The sequence below is a fragment of the Trichosurus vulpecula genome, chromosome 3 (genome assembly GCF_011100635.1).
Source record: "Trichosurus vulpecula isolate mTriVul1 chromosome 3, mTriVul1.pri, whole genome shotgun sequence".
NCBI classification, from domain to species: domain Eukaryota; kingdom Metazoa; phylum Chordata; class Mammalia; order Diprotodontia; family Phalangeridae; genus Trichosurus; species Trichosurus vulpecula.
The window spans coordinates 60,489,724-60,517,368 of record NC_050575.1 but is presented as its reverse complement, the minus strand read 5'-3'; the positions used below and the strand labels follow the sequence as shown (position 1 = coordinate 60,517,368).

General features: G+C 43.8%; 1 protein-coding gene across 1 annotated transcript; it reads right to left on the bottom strand.

The window, feature by feature from the left end:
* Positions 1-20: 20 nt before the first annotated feature.
* GPX3 (glutathione peroxidase 3) lies at positions 21-27,645 on the bottom strand. The gene is made up of 8 exons (XM_036748545.1): positions 27,375-27,645; positions 16,939-17,073; positions 14,106-14,317; positions 13,207-13,421; positions 4,419-4,572; positions 3,476-3,593; positions 2,701-2,800; positions 21-1,108 (listed from the first exon to the last, which is right to left on the bottom strand). The coding sequence occupies exons 4-8, from the start codon at positions 13,294-13,296 to the stop codon at positions 875-877; spliced, it is 696 nt and encodes a 231-aa protein (XP_036604440.1). The 5' UTR covers positions 13,297-13,421; positions 14,106-14,317; positions 16,939-17,073; positions 27,375-27,645; the 3' UTR covers positions 21-874.

Here is a 27,645-nt window from a genome sequence, read left to right as displayed (position 1 = left end):
AGAAACATGGAAGTCTCAGGTGCTGCAGAAAGGTTTTTATTTGTCACCAGTGCGTATGACTCAATGTGGGGGAGGGTGGGGCTAGAGTGATAGGAGAGGGTGAGCATCCCCCTGTAGGGGGCAGCATCCCTGCTTAGGTGTCACAACCTGAATGCACGAAGGGTCATAACACCTTTTGCAGGCTCTGATGGGATCCACCCTGGAGAGGCTTTGGATCCCACCATCATAAAGATGCCATCCCTTACTTTAGGACACTCTCTGTCTTCTTTCACACCAGTCTTTTGCCCTGGCAGAGCCCTTTGGGCAGCTCACCAGTGGGTAACTATGGGGTAGGGCAAAGGGGGTTTAAAGGGGTTGTTCAGAGAAGGGAAAGAAGGCACTCATTTGTACTGAGCTGAGGAAGGGGCCTGTCTTATTTTCAGTGGGTCACTGGGCTTCCAAAGCCTCTTACTTCAGATGAGCTAAGGCAGAGGGGTTCACTGCGGAGTCATGGGAAATTCCAGGACCAGGGTTCTCCTGAGGAACAGATCTGAGAGGTTCAGTAACCTGACTTAAAAGCTGATTTTCCTCTGTGGGTTGGGATTGGAAAACATTAATATTGGAAAATGAGTATTCAGTAGAGCAAGGAGCTAGGGTATGGAGGTGGGTGTCTGTACCTGTCTCTGATCTCATGCACACCTAGGCACCCAACCCCTGAAAATACATCTCTGTGTGTAGGCATTCTGATGTCTGCCCGTGCACCCACACACATTCTCTGAATAGCAGCGTCTTGTGGAGCAGGGTCTCAGGCAGACAGTATAGTCTGGTTAGGGCTTTGGGCTGGGGCGATCCCTTCCCTGAACAGTATCCCTTTTCTACTCCCTGAAGACAGCAGTTACTTCTGCCAGTCTTCAGCAGTCCTGCCTTGGCTGCCACGCTTCCGCAGATAGTCCAAGATGTCCACCTTGACTGTGCTGATTGTGGCCCGGTGGTACCAGCGCATGATGGGGACACCGTCTGGCCCCACCAGGAATTTCTCAAAATTCCAGCGGATGTCATGGACCTTCATGGGCTCCCAGAAGAGTTTGCTGGGTGTGCCCACAACTTCAGAGGGGGCAGGGCAGGAATTCTGCAGGGTACATGGAAGCATAGAAATAATGAGCGCTGGATCTTTTAGAATTAGATGCTTCCCTGCCTCTCTCTTCCCACACTCCCCACAAAATCCTGTGTAATAGTCAAAATACCAGGTAAAGTACTAAGGTCCTGCCCCATACAATAACACTGGATAAGATACTATTGCCCATATTACTGTCCTGTTGACAGATGGCCCTTTGGGAACCCCGCAAACTTGGAACCTTTTTAGCATCAAGACTGGAAAGGACCTTAGGAGTCACCTAAACTGGACCTCAGTTTCCCAGTCTATAAGAGTCTCTAATGTACTTCCTAGCATTGATGTTAAAAAGACCTTCAAGGCACTCCAAAAGCAAGACAGTTAATACAGGAACCCTGCCTTTCCTGTAGTGGAAATAATGTCGTTGTTCATTGGGGACTGGTGGGGAGAAGTCCTGATGGTTTGTGAAGCACTTTTATCAACAGCTCTATAAGGTAAGTAACACAAGTATTAGTGAGAGGCAGTGTGGGGTAATGGATAGAGAACTGGAGAGAACAGGATGATTTGTGTTTGAGCCCTGCCTCTGACGTCCAGTGACTGTATGATCCCTTAACCTCTCAGTGCTCTAGGGGGCTTTACTGAGCCTGTGTCAGAGAATGTGCTGATCTCTACTGGTGAAGGGAATCTCCTTACCCAGTAGTTCTGTATACCAGTGAAACCACAATTCTTGTTCCTGTCTTTTATGTATGAAAAAACTGAAGCCAGGGATAAGGTGATTCTTGCCCCACCCTTTGCATGATGCGGTACTGGAGAATTATAGTTGGCCTACATGGGGAGACCCTGAACTGGTCCTGGGTGCTTAGGCTAAGCATTGGTTCTCTCTACCTCAGGCAACCCACAACTCTCACTCTGGCATTGAACCTCATCTCTTGGGAAATTCTGCCAATAGGCGGCTTGCCCTTGAGAGAGATGAGAAAGAAGAGTGAGAGGGAGGGAGGGAGAGAGAGAGAGAGAGAGTGAGAGTGAAAGTGAGAGAGAGTGTGGGTACTGCAGAGTGCTCCGGAATCATAAGCTTCATGACTCCTCCCTATTGAAAGCAGCCTGAATACATCCCAGGCCACCAAGGCATCAAAAGTTCAGATTATTATTGTCTCATTCCCTGCTCAAACATCGAGTCCCCAGTCTTAGAATGTTCCTTTCCCTACCCCCACTCCCTCCAACCAGCAGGTAAGATGATGTCAAGATGAGTTGCGCGTGCTCTCTCACCCCTCTCCCTCCCCACCCCCATCTGTCTTTCTCTCATTTCTGTTCTGACTCCAGGTGTAATACTGATCCCACTTATACTACAGCTACCCAGAGTCTATGGGCAAGGGGCACCCATCCTGCTGTTCCTGGTGTGAGGTTGGTAGGTTTGTCTGTCCATCTGTCTCTATCTCTCTCTACCCACCTACCCATGGACACATCTAGCCTTTAACTTTATTACCTCACCCCTCAACAGTGTTGCCCCTTGACCATTACTAGGGGGCTGCCCAGGTAAGAAGGGGAATCTACCTCAAACCCTAAACAATTCTTCCTGCTAGAGTGACTGAGAAGCTGCTCAACTCACTCACCTTCAGGAATGTGTAAAACTTCTGTTCCTTCTCTCCATTAACATCTCCTTTCTCAAATAGCTGGAAATTGGGCACGAAGCCTCCACCTGGGCGTACGTACCTATAGTGAACAAAAATGTGGCCAGATGGGTCTGGAGCAAAAGCAAGCAAGGAATGCCAAGCAGGGATTAGGATGTGGTGAGGCCAGGGAAGGGAGGGCAAGGCGGAGCAGCCCAGGGTTGCAAATGGGATGGAGAGGTTTCTTTGGAATAGCTCCCTGAGCCACTGTTTTAAAATCTGTTTGTAATATAATGATTAAACCTCACACCGAAAGCTCTTTTTTTCTGGGTCTGAATTCATAGAGACTCAGACTTGATAAGGACTTTAGAGTTGAAATGGTATTGGACACTTATTGGATCGTACACTTAGAGCTAAAAAAAATTCCTTATTTTATAAAAGAAACAGAGACCAGGTAGGTAAAATAATTTACTTGAGCTCACACGTAACAAAACTAGAATATGAATGTAAGTCCCCTGACTCCAAGGTCAGTGCCCTTTGAGTGTTGAGCCCCCAACGTTTCTTCACTCACAGTTCTCCATCCTGTCCTCCTGCAGGATCCCTTGCCCTGTGCTCACCATGATGCCCATGGCTGTCCTCCCCCACCCATCTTGGCTTCCCATGATAAGAGAGGGACCTGAGCTTTGCTGGATTTGTTGACATGATTCAGGGATGCTCGTCTCCGGGACCACCAGAAACTGGGAAATACCTTCCCCCTCACCCACCAGGCCCAACTCACTTGAGAGCAGGAAGGATTTCTGAGTTCTGTCCTGGTTCTTGTTGTCCAAATTGGTTGCTGGGGAATCCCAGGATAACAAAGCCAAGGGACTTAAATTCTTCCTGTAGTGCATTCAATTCTGACCCAGGGAAAAAGTGAAGGAGGAGAGAGGGGGCCTTAATAGACAGGCAGAAGACCCATGTTCTAGCCCTGGCTCTTCCACTAATTTGCTGTGTAACCTGGTGGAATCACTTCAAGTCTGAGCCACAGTTTCATCCACCGTCAAATGGGGAGAAAAATCCCTCGTGGAACATAGGATCATGGGAGTTGACACATTTGAAAGCATCAGAACAGCAGAAAGTTCTGGATTTTTGCTGGTATAAGCTTATGGTGGGGGTGAAGAAAGGGGCTAGCCTCAGGCCTGAGAATTACCGTTTGGTTCAGCCATTTCTTCTGGGCTTCTGAAATGATCATGTGTGAATGTGTGTGCGTGCACCAGAAAAGCATTGTGGTAAAAATGAAAGTAGCTGTGGACCCCATGGGAGTCAGGAAGTGGGTTCAGATGCTGACTGGTACTTAATTGCCTATGTGACTGAAATTGCCAATTCTGGGTCCTAGTTTCCTCATCTGTAAAATGAGGTAGTTGGACTAGATCTCTATACGGCTTTTTCTAAAAAGATGCCTTCTAAGGTAGCTTCCAGATCTGACATACTGTTTTAGTGCCCCTTCTAGTTCTTTGGATTCTCCAAAGGGAAGGAGGGTTTCTATCAGGCTGGGATTTTTCTGAGAGACTCTTTACTCTCAGACATAAACATTGTTTTCCCTGAAAGTAGAATTGGAGTAAAGCAGAATAGAATACTCCCACCCCCATTCCCCATCCCTCCAGATATCCATAATTGGAATATGCCTAGCTGGTAAACAGTCCCTGCCTGTAGCTCCCGAGGGAGTTGGGAACAAGGCTTACCAAGGTACTGGAGAGTCAGGCCTCAGTAGGTGGCAACATTGACAAAGAGGACGTATTTGCCTGCATATTGCTTGAAAGGGATGTATTCATCACCGTCGATGGTGAGGGCCCCATACTCATAGATGGTACCTGTAATCCCTGGGTAGCAGTCCGTCTGAAACACAAGGAAAATGATGGAGATAGGGTTTTTTTTTTATAATAGCTTGATTTTGATAACAAATGAGGAAACTTTGTCAGGCATGAAGTCTTACATCACAATTTTTAGCTGCCCACAGAGCTACTGGGGAAGGGCACCTTTTTTTCTATCCCTTTCTTGCTACTAAGCCCATGCCCAGCCTCCAGAGAGCTCCATTTGGCCTAGATTCTCTTGGCCCAAGTACAGATGCCCCTTTCCTTCCACTTAGTCACCTGAGAAACAGGGTGGGGTTTTCAAAAGGACTTTACTAGTGATGAAGGGGATAGAGGATAAAATATAAGAAGCATACATAGACTTGCTGAGTTAGAGATACTGGGGATCTGCTCCAGGGGGTGGGGAGCCTCTCCCTGGCCTCACCTAACTCCACCTTCTACTCAAAACTACTTACCTCCTGGCCCCTACCAACCTGCAGCTTCATGACATGGTTAAGGCCTCCACCCACTTTTCTGAATCACTGTTCATATCCTACCAAGAAAATGGTTACCCAAAGCTCCTTTGACCAGGTCCTCAGTCCCTCAAGCACAGTAAGAGACCTCTAAATATGCCTGGTCTTAGGCATATCCAGTTTGGGGGCATTTAGAGGGTGATGGAAAAGGAATTAGTGACCTGAATACGATATAGACTGAATGAGAGAAGACTTGAGGAGACACACAATCACTGTCATCAAACATCATGGGAAGGGAACTTGAACAATTGTGTGGGTCCCCAGAGGGACCAACTGCAGGAGGACATAAGGAATAACCAGGGCTATTAATGAAATAAGATTGTGGCATCGAGTGCTTCCTTCTGAAGGTCAACAAGCAAAGGTTGGATTTATCAGGAACATTGGTTCAGATATAGGTTGGACTCAATGACTTTGAAGTCAGCTTGTACAGCAGGGGAATATGGATGGAACCACACGTGCAGGCCCAGGTCTGGGTTTTATCATCTCTACTACTGCTAGATAGCAAAGTTCTTGAGAGAAGGGGCCTCATTTTATCACATTTAATACTCATTTGTTGTATTGAACTGTTTTCATTGCTTGGGTGAAGGGAGTACATCTTGGTAAACCACATGGGGATGATGTCCCCCATAGGCACACAGTTATGGAAATGGACATGAGCTTTGGTTGACTTTTTCCTTTCTTTGGTTGACTCTGAGGCAGTGTATGTCTCCTAGCCTACAGGTTCAGTCCCACCCTCTTGTCCCAGCTTCACCAGAGCCTCCTCTTGGCCTGGGAAGTCATTTCCACTTCAGAATGCTTCCTACACACCATTAGCTAAGAGTTCTTATACAAACTGGCTTTGACTCTCCAAACCAGAGCCAGAAAGGTGCTTTATTGTGCTAGCTCTGTAGTTCAACACATTTGTGCTCGAGCGCGCATGCACACACACCACACACCACACACACACACACACACACACACACACACACACACACACACACACAGCTGGTCCTGGGCTAGGTGCCTCTCCATCCCTCTGAACTAGGATTCTCTTCATCAGCTTAGTCCCAAATGACCCTGATCTCTTGGAAGAGGAAGTCAGAAAGTCAACACATCATTGCAACCACCACATTTTACCTAAGATCAGAGTGTAATTTTACAATTGAGAAAACAAACCCAGGAGAGTGACTTACTGACGGTCTCTTCCTATCTCTTTCTGTCTCTCTTCTCTCAGTCTTTCTCTGTGTCTCTGTGTCTGTCTGACTGTCTTTATCCCTCCTTCCCTCCCACACACCCTCACATTAAGTGACAGAGCAAGGACTAGGGGCAAGTTTTCCTGACTTGCAGACTAACCTCTATTTTAGGGTCTAAAGGACCTAATTTTGATGTGGTAAGAAGGGGCTTAGTGCAAATGGTCAGGGAAAGAATGTAGGGCTTGAAGGGAACAGAGATCACCTAGTCCAATCCCTTTACTTTAGAGTAAACTGAGGCTCTGAGAGATTAAATGATTTTCCTGAGACTGTATAGTAAGTACGTAGCAGGTGGTGGGTTAGATGACATTTCTAGTTCAGGCTTGACTTTGGGCAAATTGCTTTCCCTCTCTCCTCATTATTGTCCAAAGGAAAATATTTGTTTCCCTTCCCAGGGCTGTTCTCAGGAGTGGTCAGATGAGAGACGAAAACTAATTTGAATGATAAGAATCCAAGAATGAGGACTGGATGATCTCTAAGGTTTCTCCTACCTCTCCAGATTCCATATCTATTACTTAATGGATCAGGATTAAGCTGCCTACTGTCACCAGGCTAGGAAAGCGCTGAATCTTTTTCCAGTTGGTATTGAAACAACTGCAGACAGATTAAGCATTCACTGTCTCATACAATGAAGCCATTAGAACCACGAGCCCTTTGAACTGTGCCTCCAGCACTTGAGACGACTGCATACTGTTGTCTCTATGCGTGAGACCGGTGGCTTGCATTTTCAGAATGGCTAATTGGAATCAAGACCAAGTCTGTGACCTGGGCCATGGTTTGGACTCCGTTAAATTCAACAAACATTAATTAAGTACTTATGTGGGAGGCACTGTGCTAGGTGCTAGGAATAGAAAGCAAAAAACCAAACAGGTGGCTCTCCATTTTCCTGGGAAGATAGAACATGGTTACGGAAAGCTGAGTCTGAGGGGAGGAAGAACATCAATGCCTGGTGGGTTGGAGAGTGGTTGGTTATTGGGCGAGGCCTCATGGTTCCATACGCTACCTGAGCTGAACCTCCAAAATAGAAGTGATTCTGAAAGGCAGAAATGAGGCAGATGTAGAAGCCAGGCATGGGAGATAATGGCTCATGTGGAGATACAGAGACAGGAGGTAGAATGTTGATCTCAGGGAAGAGCTAGTAATCCGGTTTGGCTGGACTATGGACTACATGAGGGAAATGACATGAAATAAAGTTGGAAAGGTAAGCTGGACCCAGATTACAGAGAAGCTTAAACACAAGGATGAGGATTTTGTACTTTATCCCAGAGGCAATGGGGAGTCACCAAAAGTTTTTGGGTTGGGGAGGGAGGAGTAACATAGCTCTCGAGCTGTTGGAGATCCTTTGAGATCATCCAGTCCAAACTCCTCATTTTATAGTTGAAGAGCTAAGGCCAGAGAGGTAGTGACTTGCCCAAGGTCCTACAGCTAGTAAAATGGCTGAGCCTGGTTTTGAACCCAGATCCTCAGACCCCAAATCCAGTGATTTTTACATTGTAGCATGCTTCCTCCTTATATCTTAGAAAAATTATTTTGGCAGTTATGTGATGGGCATATTGGAGAAGCAAAAAACTGTGGGCAATGAAAACAATTAGGAGGCTAGAATAATAGCATAGATGAGAGAGATGATGAAGGCTTGAACCAACGTGATGGTCATAAATGGAGAGAAGATGAATGCAAGAGAGATCGTGTGGATATTTTGACAGCACTTTGCTACTTGAAAAAAGAGGAAGAAGATATCCTTAGATTTGGAACTTGGTTGCCTGGAGGGGTGCTAGTCTCCTCATCATAAACAGAGAAGTTTGAAGATGTGAATGACTTGGGGGGAATCCAGAGTTCTCTTTTGGATATGGTCAGTTTGAGATACCAATGGTCTAATAAAGATGGAGATGGCAGGAAAGGTGGAGCAGGCAATTGGCAATGCAAGGCCTCATGAAAGAGATCCTTGCTGGATAATCTTAGAAATGACCATTGAACCCATATGATCACCAAGGGTCACAGTGTGGAGAGAGAGAGGAGTGGGGCCAAGGATAAATCCTTTGGAGACATCCATGCTTGAGGGGAGAAGATGGCAAAGGAGTCTGAAAGGGAGTGGTCAGAAGATAGGAGGACCAGCAACAGGTAGTTTTATGGAAGTCAAGGGAGGGGAGGGAATGATCTTATTTCAGTGGCTGCAGAGACAAAGGAGGATGGGGACTGAGAAAAAGGTACTGAATTAAGCAGTTAAGAAAAAGGAATTTAATAGGTAAGCAATAGGATTTTTAAGTGGTTGAGGAGTGAGCAGGTGGTGAGGATGCTGAGATAGTGAGAGAAGACTCATGATTGAGACTGAAAAGCCTAAGTGGGATTGGGTGATAGACTGAGGGGATGATACAGTCAAATGACTTTGTGAGGGGGGGGGTGGGTGGGAGTGGACCTGGCCATATTTCTAGGAAGCAGAGAAGCTAGTAGCTAGGGAAAGGTTGCAGAAATGGGGCAAGCTTCCATTGGAGAAGGGAGAGAGAAAATTGAGGGCACAAGTAGAAAGGCTTTATTTAGCCTTGGCAAAAAGACACACCTCTTCCTTAGAGACTGGACCAGAGGAAGGCTGAATTTACCTGAGAGATTCAGCAGAGTCTAAAGGTATGAAGTATGAGAGCCAAGGGGATACTACTATCATCTGTTGAGAGACTAGGGCTTTGGGATGTTGAGGGCTTGGGGAGAACATGTGGAACAGCAAATGGAGAATGTGAGTTAACAAGGGAAAAATAAAAGGATTGTCATGGAGCAGTAAGAGACCGGTTAATATTAAAAGATGGGAGTTTGCGGTGGACCCACTTGGCTCACTTGCATGACTTCCTCCACCAATGTCCAACAGCAAATCATTTAGTAGTAACTGAACTAAACAGAGAAAGTGGATGGTGAGAATGACCCAGAATGAACTGGTAGGGCATGAATAGCAGTAGAGGGGGTTGTGGGAGAGTGGGGGGGGTAGGGCAAAGAATTTAAGTAGGGTGGAAGACAGTGAGTAGTTGAATTGCTCAGCTAGAGGGTTAAGGGAATAAAGAGAGACCAGAGCAAAGGCTGGGAGATTTTGTGTGTGTGTGTGTGTGTGTGTGTGTGTGTGTGTAATGATAGGGGGAGATGATTAAGGCGAGAAATATGTTTTGGAGGAATGAGGCAGAGGGCAAGTTGGAAAGATAGGAGATTGTTATCAGAGGGGAGAATTTCAGAATCCAAAATCCTGGAGGTGGCACAATTTGGGATGATTATAGTATCTAAGGAATGACCACCCCTGAAGGTAGCTGTGTCAGCAGATTTGAAGGTGTTGAACTCAGAGCCCATGGTGTTCAAGAGGCCAGGAATTAGTTTATGGTCTGGGCTAAGAGCAGTTAGTTCTATCACTGTAGGGACATAATTTATTCAGAACTAGAACCAGGGGTGGGAGTCAGTGAAGTCAGCAGCTTCCTAGGGCACAACTTCAAAAGGGAAGCAATTAGGCACATTTAAAAATATATAAACACACATTTTAAAAAACAATTTTGCTTTGTTGGCATGTCAGTCCAGCCTAATTCACTTTCAGTTCTCTTGCCCACCATTCGTACTCTTAACTCTCCTATCTCCTTGCCTTAACTCTCAACACAAGTTACCTAGAAACTGGCTGTGTTCAGACTGCCATAGTCCCGAGCTAGAGCTTGTGCAGAGTTGTCTTGAGATGTCAGATAGACAGGACTCTGTTTGGCAACTGGTCCAGGTTCTTTCCACCACACCATAAGACTTGGTGAATAGTGGGTCACTGGTGCTCTTTGGCTTCCCACAATGATTAGCACCTTTGAGAGAGGAAGTGGGTATTCAGATTTCAAGGAAGCACATTTCTCCTTAAGCTTAAGCATCTCAGAGCAATAGGCTGCTCTCTACCACATGCCTGATAGCAGGGTTAAGATTTCTGTATCACAGCAGATAAATTTCATGGTAGCCTCTAACTTAAAAATATAATTATTTTTGCAAATATTTATCATATCTCCCTCCCAACCTCAATTGAATAATTAAGAAAAAGATAATCCTTATAACAAATATGCATAGTCTAGCAAAGCAAATTTCTACATTGGCCATCCATGTCGAAAAAAAGTGTGTCCTGTACTGCATTTTAAATCAATCATCTCTCTGGCAGGAAGTCTCCCCTAACTTTTGAGGGGACTTGGGAAGTTCACAAAGGTTTCACCAACTCAGATAGCCAGACACCCAATCTTCTTGGCCTGTAACCAGCCTATTGATGCAGAGTTGAGTGCTGAATGAGGAAGGAGTCAGAAGAACTGGGCTCAAGTACTAGCTCTGTTACTATGTGACCTCCCCTCTCTCTGGGCCACAGTTCTCCCTCCTTTTAATTGAGGATATTGGTTTTGCTTGACAAAGCATATTTGTTGCAAGTGTTTTTTCTCTTCCAGTGGGGAGGTAGGAAGGAAGAAAAGAAAATTAATTCTTATTAATTGAAAAAAAAGCATAGCCACTCTTTCAAATAAAGAAGGTAAGACTTAGATAATTCTTAAGGTCCTTTCTAGCCATGACAGTTTATGTTCGATCTCCTCCAAGAAACTTTGCTCAGACCACCACACCACACTGTAGATCTTAGCCCCTACAGCCCCTTAGAGTAGAATTCCTTATGGTTGTACTGAGACCTGTAAGTTTCTGGTTTTAGTGTTCTTAGGTCCCATCTTCCGTGTGAGAAAAGGCCCATGTTTTTATTCTGTTCCTGGGTTTCCTCCAAAGTGCTTAGTTAGCCCAGACTTCACCCATAGACATTACTGGTTCCATGGTGTTGGCACAGATATTCTTTCAGATATGTCCTGCTCCTGCCCTTGGGAGGAAGTGCTGCCCTCAAATATCTGATGAACTGAGGAGAATGAGATGGAGGATAGGAAGAAGGAAAATAGGACTTCATACCCACAACCACCCAACTTCTGTACTAAATCCAGTGAGAAAAGGTGGATGGAGACTGGGAGATTTCTAGAGACTAAAGGAAAAAGAGACTGGTGAATAGACCAGGGAGCACTATGGCTCCACTTTGGACATCTTGGAGATGGAGTGAGTATATCTATGTGAAGTTAGGATGCTCTCCAGCCTTGGCTTAGAATCTAGGTCTCAAGCTTGACCAAGTCTTCTCCCTCCTGCTTTGGAAAGAGAGTCTCTAATTCCTTACCATGTTCCACTGGCGAGCCCTGTCTTGGACAGACCAAAGACTACCACTCATGATTGTCCATAGGCCAAGCTTCACCATAGTCCCAGCCCCAAATCTGGCCCCCACCAACTTCACCACCCCACTCCTCCACCCCCCCTACCCCCCCCACCCTCCACCCCCACCCAATCTCATGTTTCTAACCAGTCCTAAACCTAGCCAGGATCAACCTCCTTCCCAAGTGCCTCCCTCCCCGCCCCCCCCAACGCTTGGGTAGTAATCCCTACCTCCAAGTACTATAATACTCAGCTTTCTCTTCACAGCAAGCCCCTACCCCTACTGAAGCTCAACCCAGACTACTTCATTGCTTTCAAAGGCAATGATCCTTGTAAGAAGACTGGGGCCTGAAAAGACTCTCTTCTGTAGGAAGGAGGATAAATATAAGGCCCTGCCTCAGGTCATTTTCCACCAGCCCACCTCATTCTTGGCCAGTAGCTGCTTTAATAAGAAGCATTCTGCATTGAGGCTTCTTTTTAGTTATGTTTGTTCAAGTCTGGGGCATAGGGTTGCAGAGAAAGAGGGGTGGGGACATAGTTCCTCCAAGACCAGACTTGGGATAGTATTGCCTACTGACATAGAACCCATAACTGGAAAGGACCTGAGAACACAAAGCATAAATTTGCAGGGACCAAAGGAAAAGAGAGCATGGTGGATGGGGGAAAAACAATTAATTTAGAGGCAAATCACCCGGGTTCTAAACCCTTGTTTGTTTGACTTTGGGGTCCAGTGACGATCTTTCTGGGCTTCTGTTTTCCTCTATAAAATGAGGGGGATGGTCATGATCTCTAAGGTCTGTGGCAGCTCTAAATCTCTGTATCCATGCTAAAACAAGGTCAAAGCTGGACAGACAATACCAAAGACAGAACTCTGGCAACCAGTCCAAGTTCTTTCCACCACACCATAAATGCACGCCCTCTTTACTTTGAATGGGCATTTTCCTTATGTTTATCAGTGAAGCTATCCTCTTCCTATTCTCAGGGGCAGTCTAGAATAGACTAGAATACTTTCTTTGGGCGTCAGCCTCCTTAGGGTTATACAGTCTTATTCGGACTGTTGGCTTGAGGGCTTAATTTAAAGAATATTTTTCATAGCTAAAGAGTTGGCTTCCTTTTAATCCCTCGTATCTTATTTTATGCTTTAAGACCATTATTCTGAGAGAGTCTCCCAGGCTTCACCAGACTGACACGAAAAGGTTAAGAATCCCTGCTTTAGCGGTTTGGGAACCAGTTTCCTCAAGCCCCCAGCACGAGCAAATCTCAGGATGCCACGTCCTTCTTCCTCGATCCCTATCCCTGAAGATGTGGCTCGGTTGTTGTCCAGAGGATCCTGAGGGGCTTCCCAAGTAGGAATAAGGTAGAAATGGGGAGCGGAAAAGAACGCGGGAGGTGGAGGGAAAGAAATATGGGGAAGGACCCCTCCCCCCCCCCCCCCCCACCACAAGGATAAAGACTCTTCATTACACCACTCCCTTCAAGATAGCCTAAGAACAGACCCAATTGCTTGCGCACGGTTCAGTCCTGGGAAGAGGGAAGAGACTCCTCAGTAAGGTAGAGAGAAAAGTGGATAGCGAACCGACCCTTCCCACCTGTCTGTCTCCCGATAGCTCCAGGGAGACAGCCTAACCGGGCAGGCAAGGTGGAGCGGACCCAGCGGGGCAAGTGCTCTCCTTAGCCTTTCCAACAGTCTCGGGGTGGCAGGGTCCTCCTTACCTTCATCCTTTCCTGGCCCCGGATGGGCTGGACGAAGGCGGACAGGACGAGCGGGAGAAGCCAAGAGACCTGGAGGGTTCCTCCCGCCATGGCTACGACGAAGGGGAAGCCCCGGGACTGGGAAGGGTCTGGGTCGCGAGCACCACCTCCCTGGGGCACTCACTGAGTGATCGAAGGCTCGGCTGCTTTATGAAACTCACCACCACCTTCCCGACCTGCAAGAGGAGACCAATCACAGTGTGCACCACGTCTTCCCAACCAATCGAAGACAAACAGGGGGTGTCCGGAGAGATCGCTATCATCATCCTCCGCCTCCAGCCTCAGGCGAGACTTGGAGACAAAATTGTTGGGAAATCTAGAGGGCTGCGCCAGTGCCCGTCACTAAACCGTAGCTTGGTTAAGCGCCCTGGGCACCTCACCCACCTCAGCGTGCCGCCCCCTGCTCATCCCCTTTGGCATTTGGGCAGAAGAATTGAGGCTAGAGTTGGAATCACAAAACTCTGCTGGTCAGACATTGTCTCTGAGCTTCAGCTGCCCCGCCAGCAAAAAGAGGCTGTAAGACTAACCCCGTATATGCATTTTTGACACCATCTCCCTACGCTTTTTACAATCCAAAATACGGGCCCCCCAGGATCTGATCTTGTGCCATCCACGGAAGAGAAGTAATCAGAAAGAAGGCGACTTAAGTACACGTTCTCTCTGAACCTCAGTTTTTCTCTTCTTAAAAAATTAGGGTTTATTTTTAGTAATCCCTAAAAGCGTTTCAGGTCCGACAAGCCTTAAATCTGAGCTCTTAAGTCTGGGAGTTTGCTTATTTAAAAATACAGAATACAAGACCCCAGGATCGGAAGGGGCTAAGAGCATAGAACATAAAACTTCACTGGCACCCTATTACCTACCAAAGTCCTCTGCCCGGCATTTGAAGCTTTCCAAAACTTGGTGCCACGTTAATTTTCCAGGCCTATTTCATGTTCTTGCCATTGACACACATACTGGGCACACTCCAGTCACACGAGGTTGCTCTTCTTGCGCAACGCTCCGAGCATAATCCCTACCTTGGACTGAGACCACCATCTTCCCTGTGCCTACAGTCTTCCTTCTTCCTCGTAACCTGTTGAATTGAAAGGCAGTAAAGAAGTCCGGGGGGCGGGGGTGGGGGGGGAAGCAAAGGATTTTGGAGTCGGAATCAAATATCTCATATGTCGCATCAGCAATGACGTTTGAGCTAGAAGGGATTTTATCAGTCCATCCATCAATTAATACCCGAACATTTACTTATGGATGTTCCAGGCACTATACCAGGTGATGTGAATATACAAAAACAAAAATGAAGTCACTCCTGCCTTCAAGGAGCTTATTATGTTCTGTGGGGGAAGTAAAAATGTATATAAATAAATACATATCCCAAATGAATACAAGCTAATTTGAGGTAAGAGGGCACTGGGAGGTATTAGGAAGGGCTTCATATGGAATGTGGCCTCTGGAGCTCAATCTTGAAATAATGGAATCTAGGATGTATAGATTTGGTCCCGGCATGGATAACAGACTGGACAAAAGTATAGAGTTGGGAGATGGGCCATTGCGTGTGAGAAATAGCAAGAAGGTCAAAATGGCTGGACCCTAGAGGATGGGAAGAGAAGCAATACACAATAAGGCTGGAAAGTTACATTGGGGCCAGTTTGCAAAAGGCCTTAAATGCAGACAGAGTAGTTTGCATTTTATTCTAGAGATTAACAGGGATCCACTGAAGTTTTTTGGATGGGAAGAGACACTTTACTTTAGAAAACTGACTTTGTTCTATTGTAGAGGGGAGACACTTGAGGCAGGGAGATCAATTCAAAGACTATTATAATAATCCAAGTGAAAGGTAAGAAGGGTCTGAACTGGGGGAGTTGTTGTGTGAGTAGAGAAGAAACTGAATGAGGCAAATATTGTGGAGGTAGAAACAGCAAGATTTGGAAAGTGAATGGTTATGTCAGGTGAGGAAGAGTGAAGAGTCAAAGATGATGCTGCAGTTGTGAACCTGGGAGACTAGAAAGGTAGTGATGTCCTTAACAGAAATAGGGATGTTTGGAAGAAGGTTGGATTTAGGGAGAAAGATAATGAGTTCAGTTTTGAAAATACTGAGTCTGATTTATCTACAGGATATCGGATTTGAAATATCCAGTAGGGATATATATGGGAACTAGATCTCTGGACTACAGAGCTCTGGGAATCATCTGTATAGAGATGATGGTTGAACCCATGGGAGCTAATGAGGCCATTGAATGGGAAGAATGTAGAAAAAAGGGCCCAAGACTGAGGCTTGGGGTCCCCTTCCAGTTAGAGAGTATAATAAGGATGATAACCCAGCAAAGGAAGATAAAGAATGGTTAGATTAGAGGACAAACAAAAGAGAACAGTGTCATGGAAACCCAGAGAAAATATTCAGGAGGAGAGATGGAGTCAACAGTTTCAATAGTTCTACTGGTCCCACCTCACCCTCCCAACCTAACCTCCAGCAGATTGTCAGTGACAGTATGTCTAGTGGGCCCCAACCATCCAATCTCATCTTCCTGCCATGTTGCTGATGAGGTCACCAAGCGTAAGAGTATAGTGTGGAAGTGTATGAAAAGCCTCTTTTCTCATAAAAACTAGGGCCAGGTAGAACAAAAGCTAGGGCCTTTTTGTTTCTTTAAGGGAAATTGATTAAGCAAGGATGATAACCAAACTTAACTGTTACCAAGGGAAGTTTGTTACCTTTCCAGTCATCTGAAGTGGCTAGTGTTACACCTACCCAAGGGAAGAATTCTTGGTTTCAGTGGTTCTCAAAGTGTGTTTTGGGACCTGAGGGTCTTCAAGACCCTTTCAGGGGATCTTCAAGGTCAAAACTATTTTCATAATAATACTAAGATGTTTTAATTTGGTAAATTAATATGGTAAATATTAATAGATATAGTCCACATAAAAGCTCTTGAGAAGTCCCCAATGATTTTTAAGAACGTAAAGGGGTCCTGAGACCAAACTATGTAAAGACTGTTGCTTTATTTCAATGAAAGGGAGGCACCCTCACTCCTATTCAAAAAGGATTCTCAGTATTAATCTCTCATGGTCCCTTGAGGATTCAGGAGGGAATAGGATGGTGACTTGGTTATTCGAATATTCTGGAATCTCAACCCAAATTGTATTTTTACATATTGTGATTTTCTTCTTTGAGACTCCTGTTATCTGAAATCATTGTGGGAGTCACGTCAGAGGGCATGGGGAATTATGCCTTTCCCCAACCTACAAATACTTGGATTTAAGAATAAGGTTAAGTGGGCAGCTAGGTGGCACAGTGAGTAGAGCACTGGCCCTGGATTCAGGAGGACCTGAGTTCAAATCCGGCCTCAGACACTTGACACATGTACTAGCTGTGTGACCTTGGGCAAGTCACTTAACTCCAATTGCCCTGTCTGCTCCCCTCCAAGAATAAAGTTAAGTTAAATAAAATTGTTTCTGGAAGACAGGTTTAAAGATGCACAGCACTAATATATTTTTCTTCTAAAATAGAGTAAGAAGAGAAGGGCATAAGGAGAAAAAGGGAGATCAGAACTGGAAGAGATCTAGATAGCTGCACTCCTACATTGTATAGATGAGGAAACTGAGGCTCAGAGAAAAGAAATAGCTTGCCTCTGATCGTATGCCTTGATATAATATATTTTGGAAAAAATTACATATTATTTTAAAAATTATTTGCTGTTTTGGAATTACCTGTGGTTCAGTCTGAGAGCTGACAGTCCTTTGTTAGGCAGGGCTGGTCTCTGGCTCAGGACCTTCTCTGCTGTCTCACAAACTGTTCTCTTTGAATAAATCCACATGATCTCCAACTCCTACCCAAGAAGGATACTGAAAGGAGAGGTAATGTTATTATTGGGTTTAGAATAAATGACCTTTCAAGAAGACGGCTGCTGATTTGTGCAATGTCATTTCTAACAACCTTACCTGGAAGTCCAGTAAAAAGAGCACTGGTCAGAACACTTGGGTTCTAATATCGGCTATGTTGTTGACTCAATATATAACCTGGGCCTCAGTTTCCTCATCTGTAAAAAAACTCCACCTTTAGCTCCTTCTCTCTAATAGGGATGTTGTGAAGATCAAATGAACAGATGATGTACCTTGGAAAGTTAAAAGCATTATACCCACGTACATATTTAAAACTTTTTTTTTATTGTGAATTTATCAAACACCAAATGTTTCAATATACAAAGAACAGAAAATAAGATTATATATGAAACTATGAGCTATTACATAATTTGTTTTTAGAAGTGTATGTGTAACACAGCAGTGAACTTCCTTCTGCTTTCTTCTATGTATTTTTAAAAATTTGTTGATGTAGTTTTCTCTCTTCTTTTTTTTTGTTTTTCCATCATTACTATCACTACTCATTCATCCTTTATCTTCCTCCAGCCCCCAATGAAGACCCCCCTTTTAACGGATTAATGCATAGTCAAGCAAAATAAACATGCAGTTGGCCGTGTCTGAAAATGTATGTCACATTCTGCACCTCGGCTCCACCAGAAGGTGGATAGCATGTTCCACAACTGGTTCTCTGGAATTGTTATAGCTGGTCATTACATTGATCGGAGTTCTTGAGTTTGTAAAGTTATCTGTCTTTACACCGTTGTTATGTATAGATTATTCTGGTTCTGCTCACTTCTGCTTGTATCAGTTCACACAAGTCTTCCCAGGTTTGTCTGAAACTATCTCTTTTGCCACTTCTTACAGTGCAATAATATTCCATTTATATCACAAAATTTGCCTAGAACCCCTTTTAAAAATTATTCTTTTTCGTTCTGAATTTAAGAACTATCAACAAATTTGAATATATCAATAAATGAAGAACAGAAAAAGGGTCATGTATGAAACTGAACTTATGTACAATTTTAAGTAAATATCAAATTTTATATAATCATAACAAATCTGCTGTAATCTAATCTAAATCTGTATATCTGGTCATCTGCCTTCTCCTGCGTATTTTAAAAATGTTTCTTTGGTGTTCTTTTCTTCTTTTTTTTTTTGCATCACTCGAATTACTAACTCCTCTCTTCCTTCCCTTTCCCACAGAAACCCTCCCTTGTAACCAACAAATATAGTCAAATAAACAAATCAACAAATTGACTTTGTTTGCAAACTTATATGTCTGTTAGGATCTTTAGTTCACCATGACTCTGCCAAAAGGTGGGTGGTATGCTTCCTCATCAGTCTTCTGAAATCATGTTTGGTCACTGCATTGATCAGAGTTCTGAAGTCTTTCCAAATTGTTTTCTTTTACATTATCATAGTCATTATGTACATTGTTCTCCTGGTTCTGCTCACTTCCCTCTGTATCAGTTTATACAAGTTTTCTTGGATTTCTCTGACCTGTCATATTCATGATAATATTCCGCTATATTCGTAAACTATCATTTGTTCATAAACTGTTGTTTCATCTGTCCTTCAATTAAAAAGTAACAATATATTTTATTGCTATCTTCTGTTTTTACGACAGCTAAATTTCTTCCTGTATCCCTCCTCCTCTCTTTTCCCAGAGAACCACCCCAATTTAAAACGCATTTTAAAAAATGAAAAAGATAAAGAGGAAAAACCCAGCAAAAGTGATATCTTAGTAGCTCTAAGTCCTGAACAACATCAAGTCCTCAGTTATCTCCCGTTCCTGCAATACACATATATACAGCTTTGTGTGAGGGGCTAGTCAGTCTAATAATGGAAGGAGACAATTCACAGCAAAGGAAAAAGAACTTCATTCTTTTCCCGGACTCTGATCTCCTCTCTCTGCACTCGAGGCAGGAACTTCTTGGCTTCATCCAATACAGGAAGAATAGAAAGAGCTTTGGACCTGGAAACCAAGATATTTGTGCTTGAGCCAAAAACTAACTATGCAACTTTGGACAAATTACTTCATCTCTTCCACTTGCTCATCAGTAAACTTGGATAATTATACTTGATGCTATCTCCTTTACGTTATTGTTATGAGAAAAGCAAACCATAAATCTCAAGGAAGGGCTTTTAAGGAGGACAGCTTACTCCAACCCCTATTCAGTACAGAGATCAACCTCTTTTGGAGAATCTTAGGAAGGGAAGGGACCTTCAAGCTCAACTTTACCTGAGCATGAATTTCTTCCACAACATCCCTGGGAGACAGGAATCCAGGTTCATCAAGCTATCCAGTGACAGGTAGTTACTATTCGCTGAGTTGTCCCATTCTACTTTCAATCCAACCTAATCCCACAAACATTTATTAAGTGCCTCCTGTGTGCCAGGCACTGTATTCTGGCTCTTGGAAAGGTTTTTTTTTAAATTTAGAAATGTGAGCTGTTTACTACTGTTATCATTATTATCATCATCTTATTTAATTCCTTTATTCATTTCCCTTAAATCAGAACTAGAATCCTGGAGCTGGAAGGGCCTTGAGGAAAGGATGTCTATCTAATCCAGCCCACTCCTTAATGCAGGAATCAGTCTCCTCTCTGAAAGTGGCTCTTCTCACAGAATCTCTACTTAATCACCAGTTCCTTCCTGCCTCACTGGTCACAGAAGAATCCTCCAGCCCAGGTCTGTCAGTAGAGTTAAGTCTAGCCATTCAGATGTGATAATGCTCCCCCATTTTTTGCTGCCTCGATGGCATCTTCTTATCCTACTAGTTCTCTAGGTCAGCCCAGTCTAGCATCAATTTGGTTAAATGGATAATTACCAATGACTCCATAGATACCCTGTCCACCCCTTCCCTCCCTTGTTCCAAAGTACCACCCGGTGTCCTTGAGAGAGGATGGAGAGAGGGAGAATTAGGAGCACAGTTAGACCCAATTGACAAAGACCAAAGCTTTTCCGGGCTTCAACATAGATGAAAGACCTGACCTTGTATAATAAGACATTACTCACGTTAATTCTAACAGTAATAATAATTCAAATTTAGGTAGCATTCATTATCTCACAGTAACTAACTGGGAGGCTGGGCAGGCAGGTGTCTCCATTTCACATATGAGGGATACTCTGGGGAAATGGGTTGCCTAATGTCACCTACAGAAGGTAACAGAGCTGGAACTGAAGATCTTTTAGCTCCCCCCCACCCCAGCCCAGGGCCTGTTCTACCTCTAATCTCTGTACACCCAAGGTCACTAGCTAAATAATAGCTCGAAGTCATGAACCTTGGACATGCCGTATTTTCCTTCTCTCTACCTCAATTTTCTTTAGTTAATTTTCTCCGGAATGAATCCCAGGGGAATGTGCACTTAAAGAGTAATGAAGCATATTTATGTACTTAGTTCAGCAGTTTTTAACAAGGTGCCCATGGATAGATGTTAGGGGGTTCCTGAATTGATTTGTTGAATATTTGGATAATCATATTTCGATATAATCAGTTTTCTTTGTAACCCTTTGTATTTTATTGTATGTTGAGAAGGGGTTCATAGGCTTCACAAGACTGCCAAAGGGAGTCCATGATGCAGAAAAAAGGTTAAGAACCCCTTGAACTAGGAGGACCCTGCCCTGTTGGCCCTTTTTAAGGTTCAGAAGGAGAAGCGGGAGGGGCATAGCCCTGATCCACTCTAACAGAACAGTAATATCTTCCAAGGTCAACAGCTCTGGCTTAAGAGTCAGGAACTCAGAGTTTGAGTTCTAGTTCTGCCAATAGATTTGTTGGGTGACCTTGTGCAAGTCACTTACAGATTTCACAGAATTCTAATTACTATGATTCAGTTTCTTAGCATGTTAGATAGGGGCAATAATCTTTGCCATGACTCATAGGAATCTAATGAGATAGTGGTTGTGAAACACTTTAGGAATGTATAACCCCATACAAACATCTGGGGATTGTCGCCTGGCCCTCCACTGGCCCCTCTCCCTTTCTTCCAGGGGATTAGGGAGAAAACCAGATAATCTTTAATTCTCCCCAAGCACTATCTTTTCCCACCCCGCTGGTCCCTCACAATGAAGCTCTCCCTCCCTTTAGGGACCAATGCCAAATGGGTTGGGCTTCTGGCTTGAGATAAGTGCCTGTGGAATCCTAGCCTTTGTGAAATGGTCTGGGAGACAGAGGCTGATCTGTTTCCTTGGACTCTTCCCTCTGGCCTGGGGCCTTTAATCTTCTGGGACAAGGACATCTGATCCCAAATCTCTTCCGGGCAGACTTTAGGAGAGTTTCCCCATCCTATGCCAAGGGAGTTGCCTTGCTCACGTCTCCCCTCCCGTCACTTTTACTCCTGTTTTGCCCCTCTCCACACTGAAAGCAATAGAAGCTTCTTCTAAGGTGGGAAACCTTAGAAGACCCTCAGATTCACAGGCCAGGACATGCTGATACTCAACAAAAGAAGGGAGACAGTAGTTCTAAGTGGTTCAAGGAATTGACTGCTGGATCTGCAGGCAAGAAGACAATTCTTCCTCAGACTGTCACTACCTGGGTAACCCTGGGCAAGTCACTTGTGTCAAACAACAAAGTTGAGGAAAAAACAGCAGATGCAGTGACCAAGTCTAACAGTATATATAACATTCTTCTCTCCTAATTCTGCACCACTGCCCACCCCCTTTTGGAGAGCAAGAAGAGGGAGGTCTATATTTGTTCTTCCAGACCATTATTAATAAGTTTTCTAATTACTCAGAATTCAACTTCCTTTTAGTGACCTTTTCCCCCTCATTTTAATTGTTGTAGACAGGGGAATATCATTTTCTGGTTCAGGTGACTTTATTCTGTGTCACTTCATATGCATTTTCTGGACTTTCTTCTCACCTCCCAGCCCCAGACTAACCACAAGTTTATTGATGCAATATAAAACCAATTATTCTCTTTACAAACCCTTTTCCTTAAGGTAAACCCATATTAATATTATCCTCATTTTACTAGATAAAGAAGTTGAGGTTTAGAGAATAAAAGTGATTTTCCCATTTTCACTTAGCTAACGTCAGAGCTGGATTTGAACCCAGGTCTCCAGACTCCAAGCTAGGCAAGTCATTCTCACTGTTGAACTTGAGCTTTTTCATCTGTAAAATGGGGATTAAAAACATACCACCTACCTTATAGGGTTGTCTTATGGAAAATAGTGACTAAGAGAACAAGACAAACAACTTTGGAAGATTGAAGAACTCTGAGCATGGAAATGACTGACCAGGATTTCTAGCCTTTAGAGGATAAAGCATGCCATCCACCTCCTGACAGAGAGTCTGGTTTCTGACCTTATTCCATAGAAATGCATCTCTCCAGTGTTATCAGTGATCTCTGAAACGTCAACTCTAAAAGATTTTTTTCAATCTTCATTCTTCTTGATCACTGCAACCTTTGACATTGTCAATGACTCTTCTCCTTCATACTCTTTTTTCTCTAAGTTTTCATGACACTACTCTCTTCTGGTCCTCCCTCTAACTGTCTTATCATTCCTTATTGGATCATTATCCATGTAAGGCCAACTAACTGTGGTTGCCCCCAGGGCTCTGTCGTGGGCCCCCTTCTCTTTCCCTTCTAAATTGTTTCTCTTGGAGATCTCATCAACTGGACTCAGTGATCATCACTACCTCTATGATTCTTAGATCTACTTATCCAGGCCTATCCAACCTCTCTCCTGACCTTCGGTCTCTCATTTTATTAATTTTGTTGTTATAGTCCAGGGCATTACCATCCTACCAGCCACCCAGGCTCAAAAACTAGGTTTCAGCCTCAACTAATCACTCTCTTTCATGCCCCTCCCCCCCATCTCACTGCCAAGTCCTGTCATTTCTACCTTCTTAACATCTCTCCCTTTTCTTCTATAATATCACCACCACCCTGGTGCAGGCCCTCATCACCTCCTACCTGGACTGTTGCATAGCCTGCTGGTGGGTCTACTGCCTCATGTCTCCGCTCCAGGCCATCCTCCACTCAGCTGCCTGTAGTGGAAGTCTGACTGTGTCACCCCCTCCCTGTTCCCCTTTCCCCATTCAGTCCATTCCAGTGACTCATTGCCTCCAGGATCAAATATAAAATCCTGTGTATCATTCAAAGCCCTTCATAACCTGGCCCCCTCTTAATTTTCCAGTTTTCTTATCACTTACTACCTAACACATGTTCTGCATTGCAGAGAAGATGCCTTCTTTGCTGTTTGTCAGACATGAGACTGTATCTCCATATTCTGCATTTTCACTCCCTGTTCCCCATGCAGGCAGAACATCTCCTGGCTACCTGGCTTCCTCCAAGTCCTGGATAGAATCCCATCTTCTATAAGAACCTTTCCTATTCTCCTTAATGCTAGTGCCTTTCCTCTGTTGATTATCTCCTATTTTTCCTGTATCTTTCTTGTTGTGTAGGTAGCTGTTCACGTGTTATTCCCTCACTGAGAGCAGAGACTGGTTTTGTTATGTTTTGGCTTTTTGTCTTTCTGTATATTCCCAATGCTTAGTGCAATGCCTGTGATGTAGTAGATGCTAATAAATACTTACTGACTGACTGACATGGCTAATATGGGCATTTGTTTTATTTGACTACCAATATTTGTTACAAGGGTTTTGCTTTTATTTTTCTTTTTCAGTGGTGGAGGGGAAAATAAGTGTTTATTGATTAAAAAATAAAATGTAGCTAATAACCAAAATCTTTCACATTGATCTAACTAGCTTTATGGTTTACAAACCACTTTGTCTCCATCATCTTTCAGTACCTCACAGCTCCCCTGTGAAAGAGGTAGGGGAGAGACAACTGTTTCCCTTTTGTAGTTGAGGAAATCAAGGCACAATGTGGTTAGATGATTCACCCAAGGTCACACAGCAAATTAATGTCAGAGCATAGACTAGAACCCAACTTTCTAGATTTCCAGTCCAGGACTTCTTTTTATTTTGTCTGAAGGCCCCTCAAGCTTTCCTTCCTGGTTCTACCCCTATTTCTATCTCTACCACTCCTGGCCAAAGGCAGTTATTTTTTTCTCATTTGATGAGAGAGAGAGAGAGATTGGGGCGAGAGAGAGACTGCTTAATGGGTCTAAATTTACTTCTTGGTTTGGGGTAGAATCTGCTTTCCCAGCAGATATCTAAATGCTAGTTGAGGATTTTATGCTCCCTCAAGTTCAGGGGTGGGGAACCAGCAACCTCAAGGCCATAGGTGGCCCTCTAGGTGCTCAAGTGTGGCCCTCCAAAGGATTCAGTCAAGAGGCTGAACTTGAGGACCTAGAGGGCCAGCTGTGGCTTCAAGGTTGATGGTTCCTCAGCCCTGCTCAAGTTCTACCTAAAGGCTTTCTCTGACATCCTGAGCCTGCTACTTCCTTCTCTTCCCAGGTGACTCTGGTGAAAGCAGCTGCTTTTCCTGCATTTAAAATACTGAGCTCTTTTTGTTGTCCTTTCCCTGAAGTTAACCATGCCATCCTTCGACTCGGTGCCTCGAACACGGAGTGACTTTATGAAAGCAGATTTAGAACCTCCTTTTTAGTAAAACTGAAAAAAATATGATAATTTTTTCTTTAGCCCCTTCCAGAGTCCTAGAAACAGCCTCTTGGAAAGGTAGATGACCTGAGGGATGTGGATTGAAGGTGATGACCAAACTTAAGTCATGTCCAAATAGGATTGTTTTGTCCCAGCCCACCCGTATGCAAAGGAGACATCCTTTCAACCTTCAGGAAATTGAAAAAAAAAGATTCAAAAAGGCCTCCTGATATCGATCCTTCAAAAGTAATGGTCCAGGATGGAGTAGAAATAGGATGGTGATTCATCTTTCTTTTCTCTTTCTTCCTTCCTTTCTTTCTTTCTTTCTTTCTTCCTTCCTTCCTTCCTTCCTTCCTTCCTTTCTTTCTTTCTTTCTTTCTTTCTTTCTTTCTTTCTTTCTTTCTTTCTTTCTTTCTTCTTTTCTTCTTTCTTTCTCTCCCTTCCTTCCTCTCCCTTCCTTCCTCTCCCTTCCTTCCTCTTCCTTCCTTCCTTCCTTCCTTCCTTCCTTCCTTTCTTTCTTTCTTTCTTTCTTTCTTTCTTTCTTTCTTTCTTTCTTTTTTTCTTCTTTCTTTTCTCTTCTCTCCTCTCCCTTCCTCTCCCTCCTTCCCTTCCTTCCTTCCTTCCTTCCCTTCTTCCTTCTGTCCTTCCTTCCCTTTCCTTTCTCTTTCTTTCTTTCTTTCTTTCTTCTTTGTTTGTTTCTTCCTTGCTTGCTTGCTTTCTTTCTTTTTTCTTTCTTTCTTCTTTTTCTCTCCCTTCCTTCCTTCCTTTCCTTCTTTTTTCTTTCTTTCTTTCTTTCTTTCTTTCTTTCTTCCTTCCTTCCTTCCTTTCTTTCTTTCTTTTTTCTTTCTTTCTTCTTTTCTTCTTTCTTTCTCTCCTTTCCTTACTTTTTTCTTTCTTTCTTTCCTTCTTTCTTTCTTTCTCTCCCTTCCCTTCTCTCCCTTCCTTCCTTCCTTCCTTTATTATTTCTTTCATTCTTTCTTTTTTCTTTCTTTCTTTCTTTCCTTCTTTCTTTCTCTCTCTTCTTTTCTCTCCCTTCCTTCCTTCCTTTCTTTCTTTCTTTCTTTCTCTCCCTTCCTTCCTTTCTTTCTTTTTTCTTTCTTTCTTTCCTTCTTTCTTTCTTTATCTCCCTTCCCTTCTCTCCCTTCCTTTCTTCCTTTCTTTTTTCTTTCTTTCTTTTTTCTTTCTTTCTATCCATCTTTCTTTCGTTCTTTCTTCCCTTCTCTCTTTCTTTCTCTCTCTTCCTTTCTCTTCCTTCCTTCCTTCCTTCCTTTCTTTCTTTCTTTCTTTCTTTCTTTCTTTCTTTCTCTCCCTTCCTTCCTTCCTTTCTTCTTTCTTTCTTTCTTTCTTTCTTTCTTTCTTTCTTTCTTTCTTTCCCTTCCCTTCTCTCCCTTCCTTCCTTCCTTCCTTCCTTCCTTCCTTCCTTCCTTCCTTCCTTCCTTTCTTTCTTTTTCTTTTTTATTTGAGCATTTTTGGAATGCTAGCATGAACTGTATTTTTAGATATTGTGCTTTCTTTCCCCTGTTCAGGATTCCCAACAATGTGATCTACAATCATTCGAGGGCGGTCGTGTTGGAGGACCTGGGGAACTATGCTACTTGGGACATCTCTCTCTCCAAACTTGAAACTTGGATATTAGATAAATATTAAATGAAATAAAATTGTTTGTGATGGACTTGAGCCTAAAAATGCAGAAAGGAAGGGAAGAAGCATTTATTAAGCACCTACTATATGCCAGGCACTGCTCTAAGAGCTCTACAAATATTATCTCATTTGATCCTCACAACATCTCTGTGAAGTAGGTGGTATTATTATCCCCATTTTACAGTTGAGGAAACTGAGGCAGATGGGTTAAGTGACTTTCCCAGGGTTGCTCAGGAAGTGGCTGAGGCAGTATTTGAGATCAAATCTTCCTGATTCTACAACCTGCCTTTATGGCATTCTGTACTCAGAGTACAGAGGTAATATTTTTTTTCCCTTTGACAACCTTAGAGAATACAAGAAATCATGGGATCAGGGGAAGAACACTTTACTGGAAACTGGGAAATGTGCTTTCCTGACTGTCACCAACACATTGAGTAACCTTGGGCAAGTCACTTCACTTAATCTGGGCCTCGGTTTCCTCCTTTGAAAATGAGGGAGTTGAACCAGGTAATCTCCAAGATCTGGTCTCACTTTGGAATTTTGTGGTTCAAAATCAAATCATGCATTTGATTAATGTCAGGTTCTTCCAGCATTCCGTTCCTCCTTCTTGAACTCCTCCCCTCCCCACCCCCCGCTGCCCCACACCAAGAGTGGGTGAGATATAATTACACCATCAAAGGACAGCATGTTTTCATCCTACCATGGTCTCGCTGTTCCTTCCTCAATGTTCTGTTTCTCTAAATGACTTTTTCATTTCCATTAATCATCGAGTCCTAGCTGCCAGAGTCAAAAATCCAAATGAATTCCCAGGGGAATTCATTCAGGTAGGGCCCTGGCAGAGGCCAGACTAAACACTAGAATTGTACAACCTCAGACTGAATTGTAAACACCCCCAGGAAGCCACCTCATCCAACCCTGGCTAAAGCAGAAATACCCTGCAAGTGGGTAGTGTGGTTCATGGCAGGGTGTTCATTAGCCGCTGAAGCAGTTCGGTCCTCTACTAACAACTCCAGCTTGCAAAGAATTTCCCCCTTAGATTGAATTGAAACCTCCCTTTAACCTTCACCCATTGCTCCTAGTTATAACCTTTGGAGCCAAGTAAAATAAGCTTTTCCACATGACAGCTCCTTAAATACCTGAGGACAGGGATCAGATCTCCTCTAAGTCTTCTCTCCCCCGGTTTCAAATTCCTTCCTTGTGTGATATGGTTTCGAGTCTCCTCCCCATTCTGGTTCCTCTCCATCTTGTGAGTGTCTCTCCTAAGATATGGTGCCCAGAACTAGACACAGGCCTCCAGGTAGAGTCTGACCAGGGCAGAGGACAGTGGGACGATCCCCTCTCTTGGTCTGTTAATGAAGTCTAAGATCGAACAAACGCTTTCACCTGGTACATGGTGTCACTGAGACC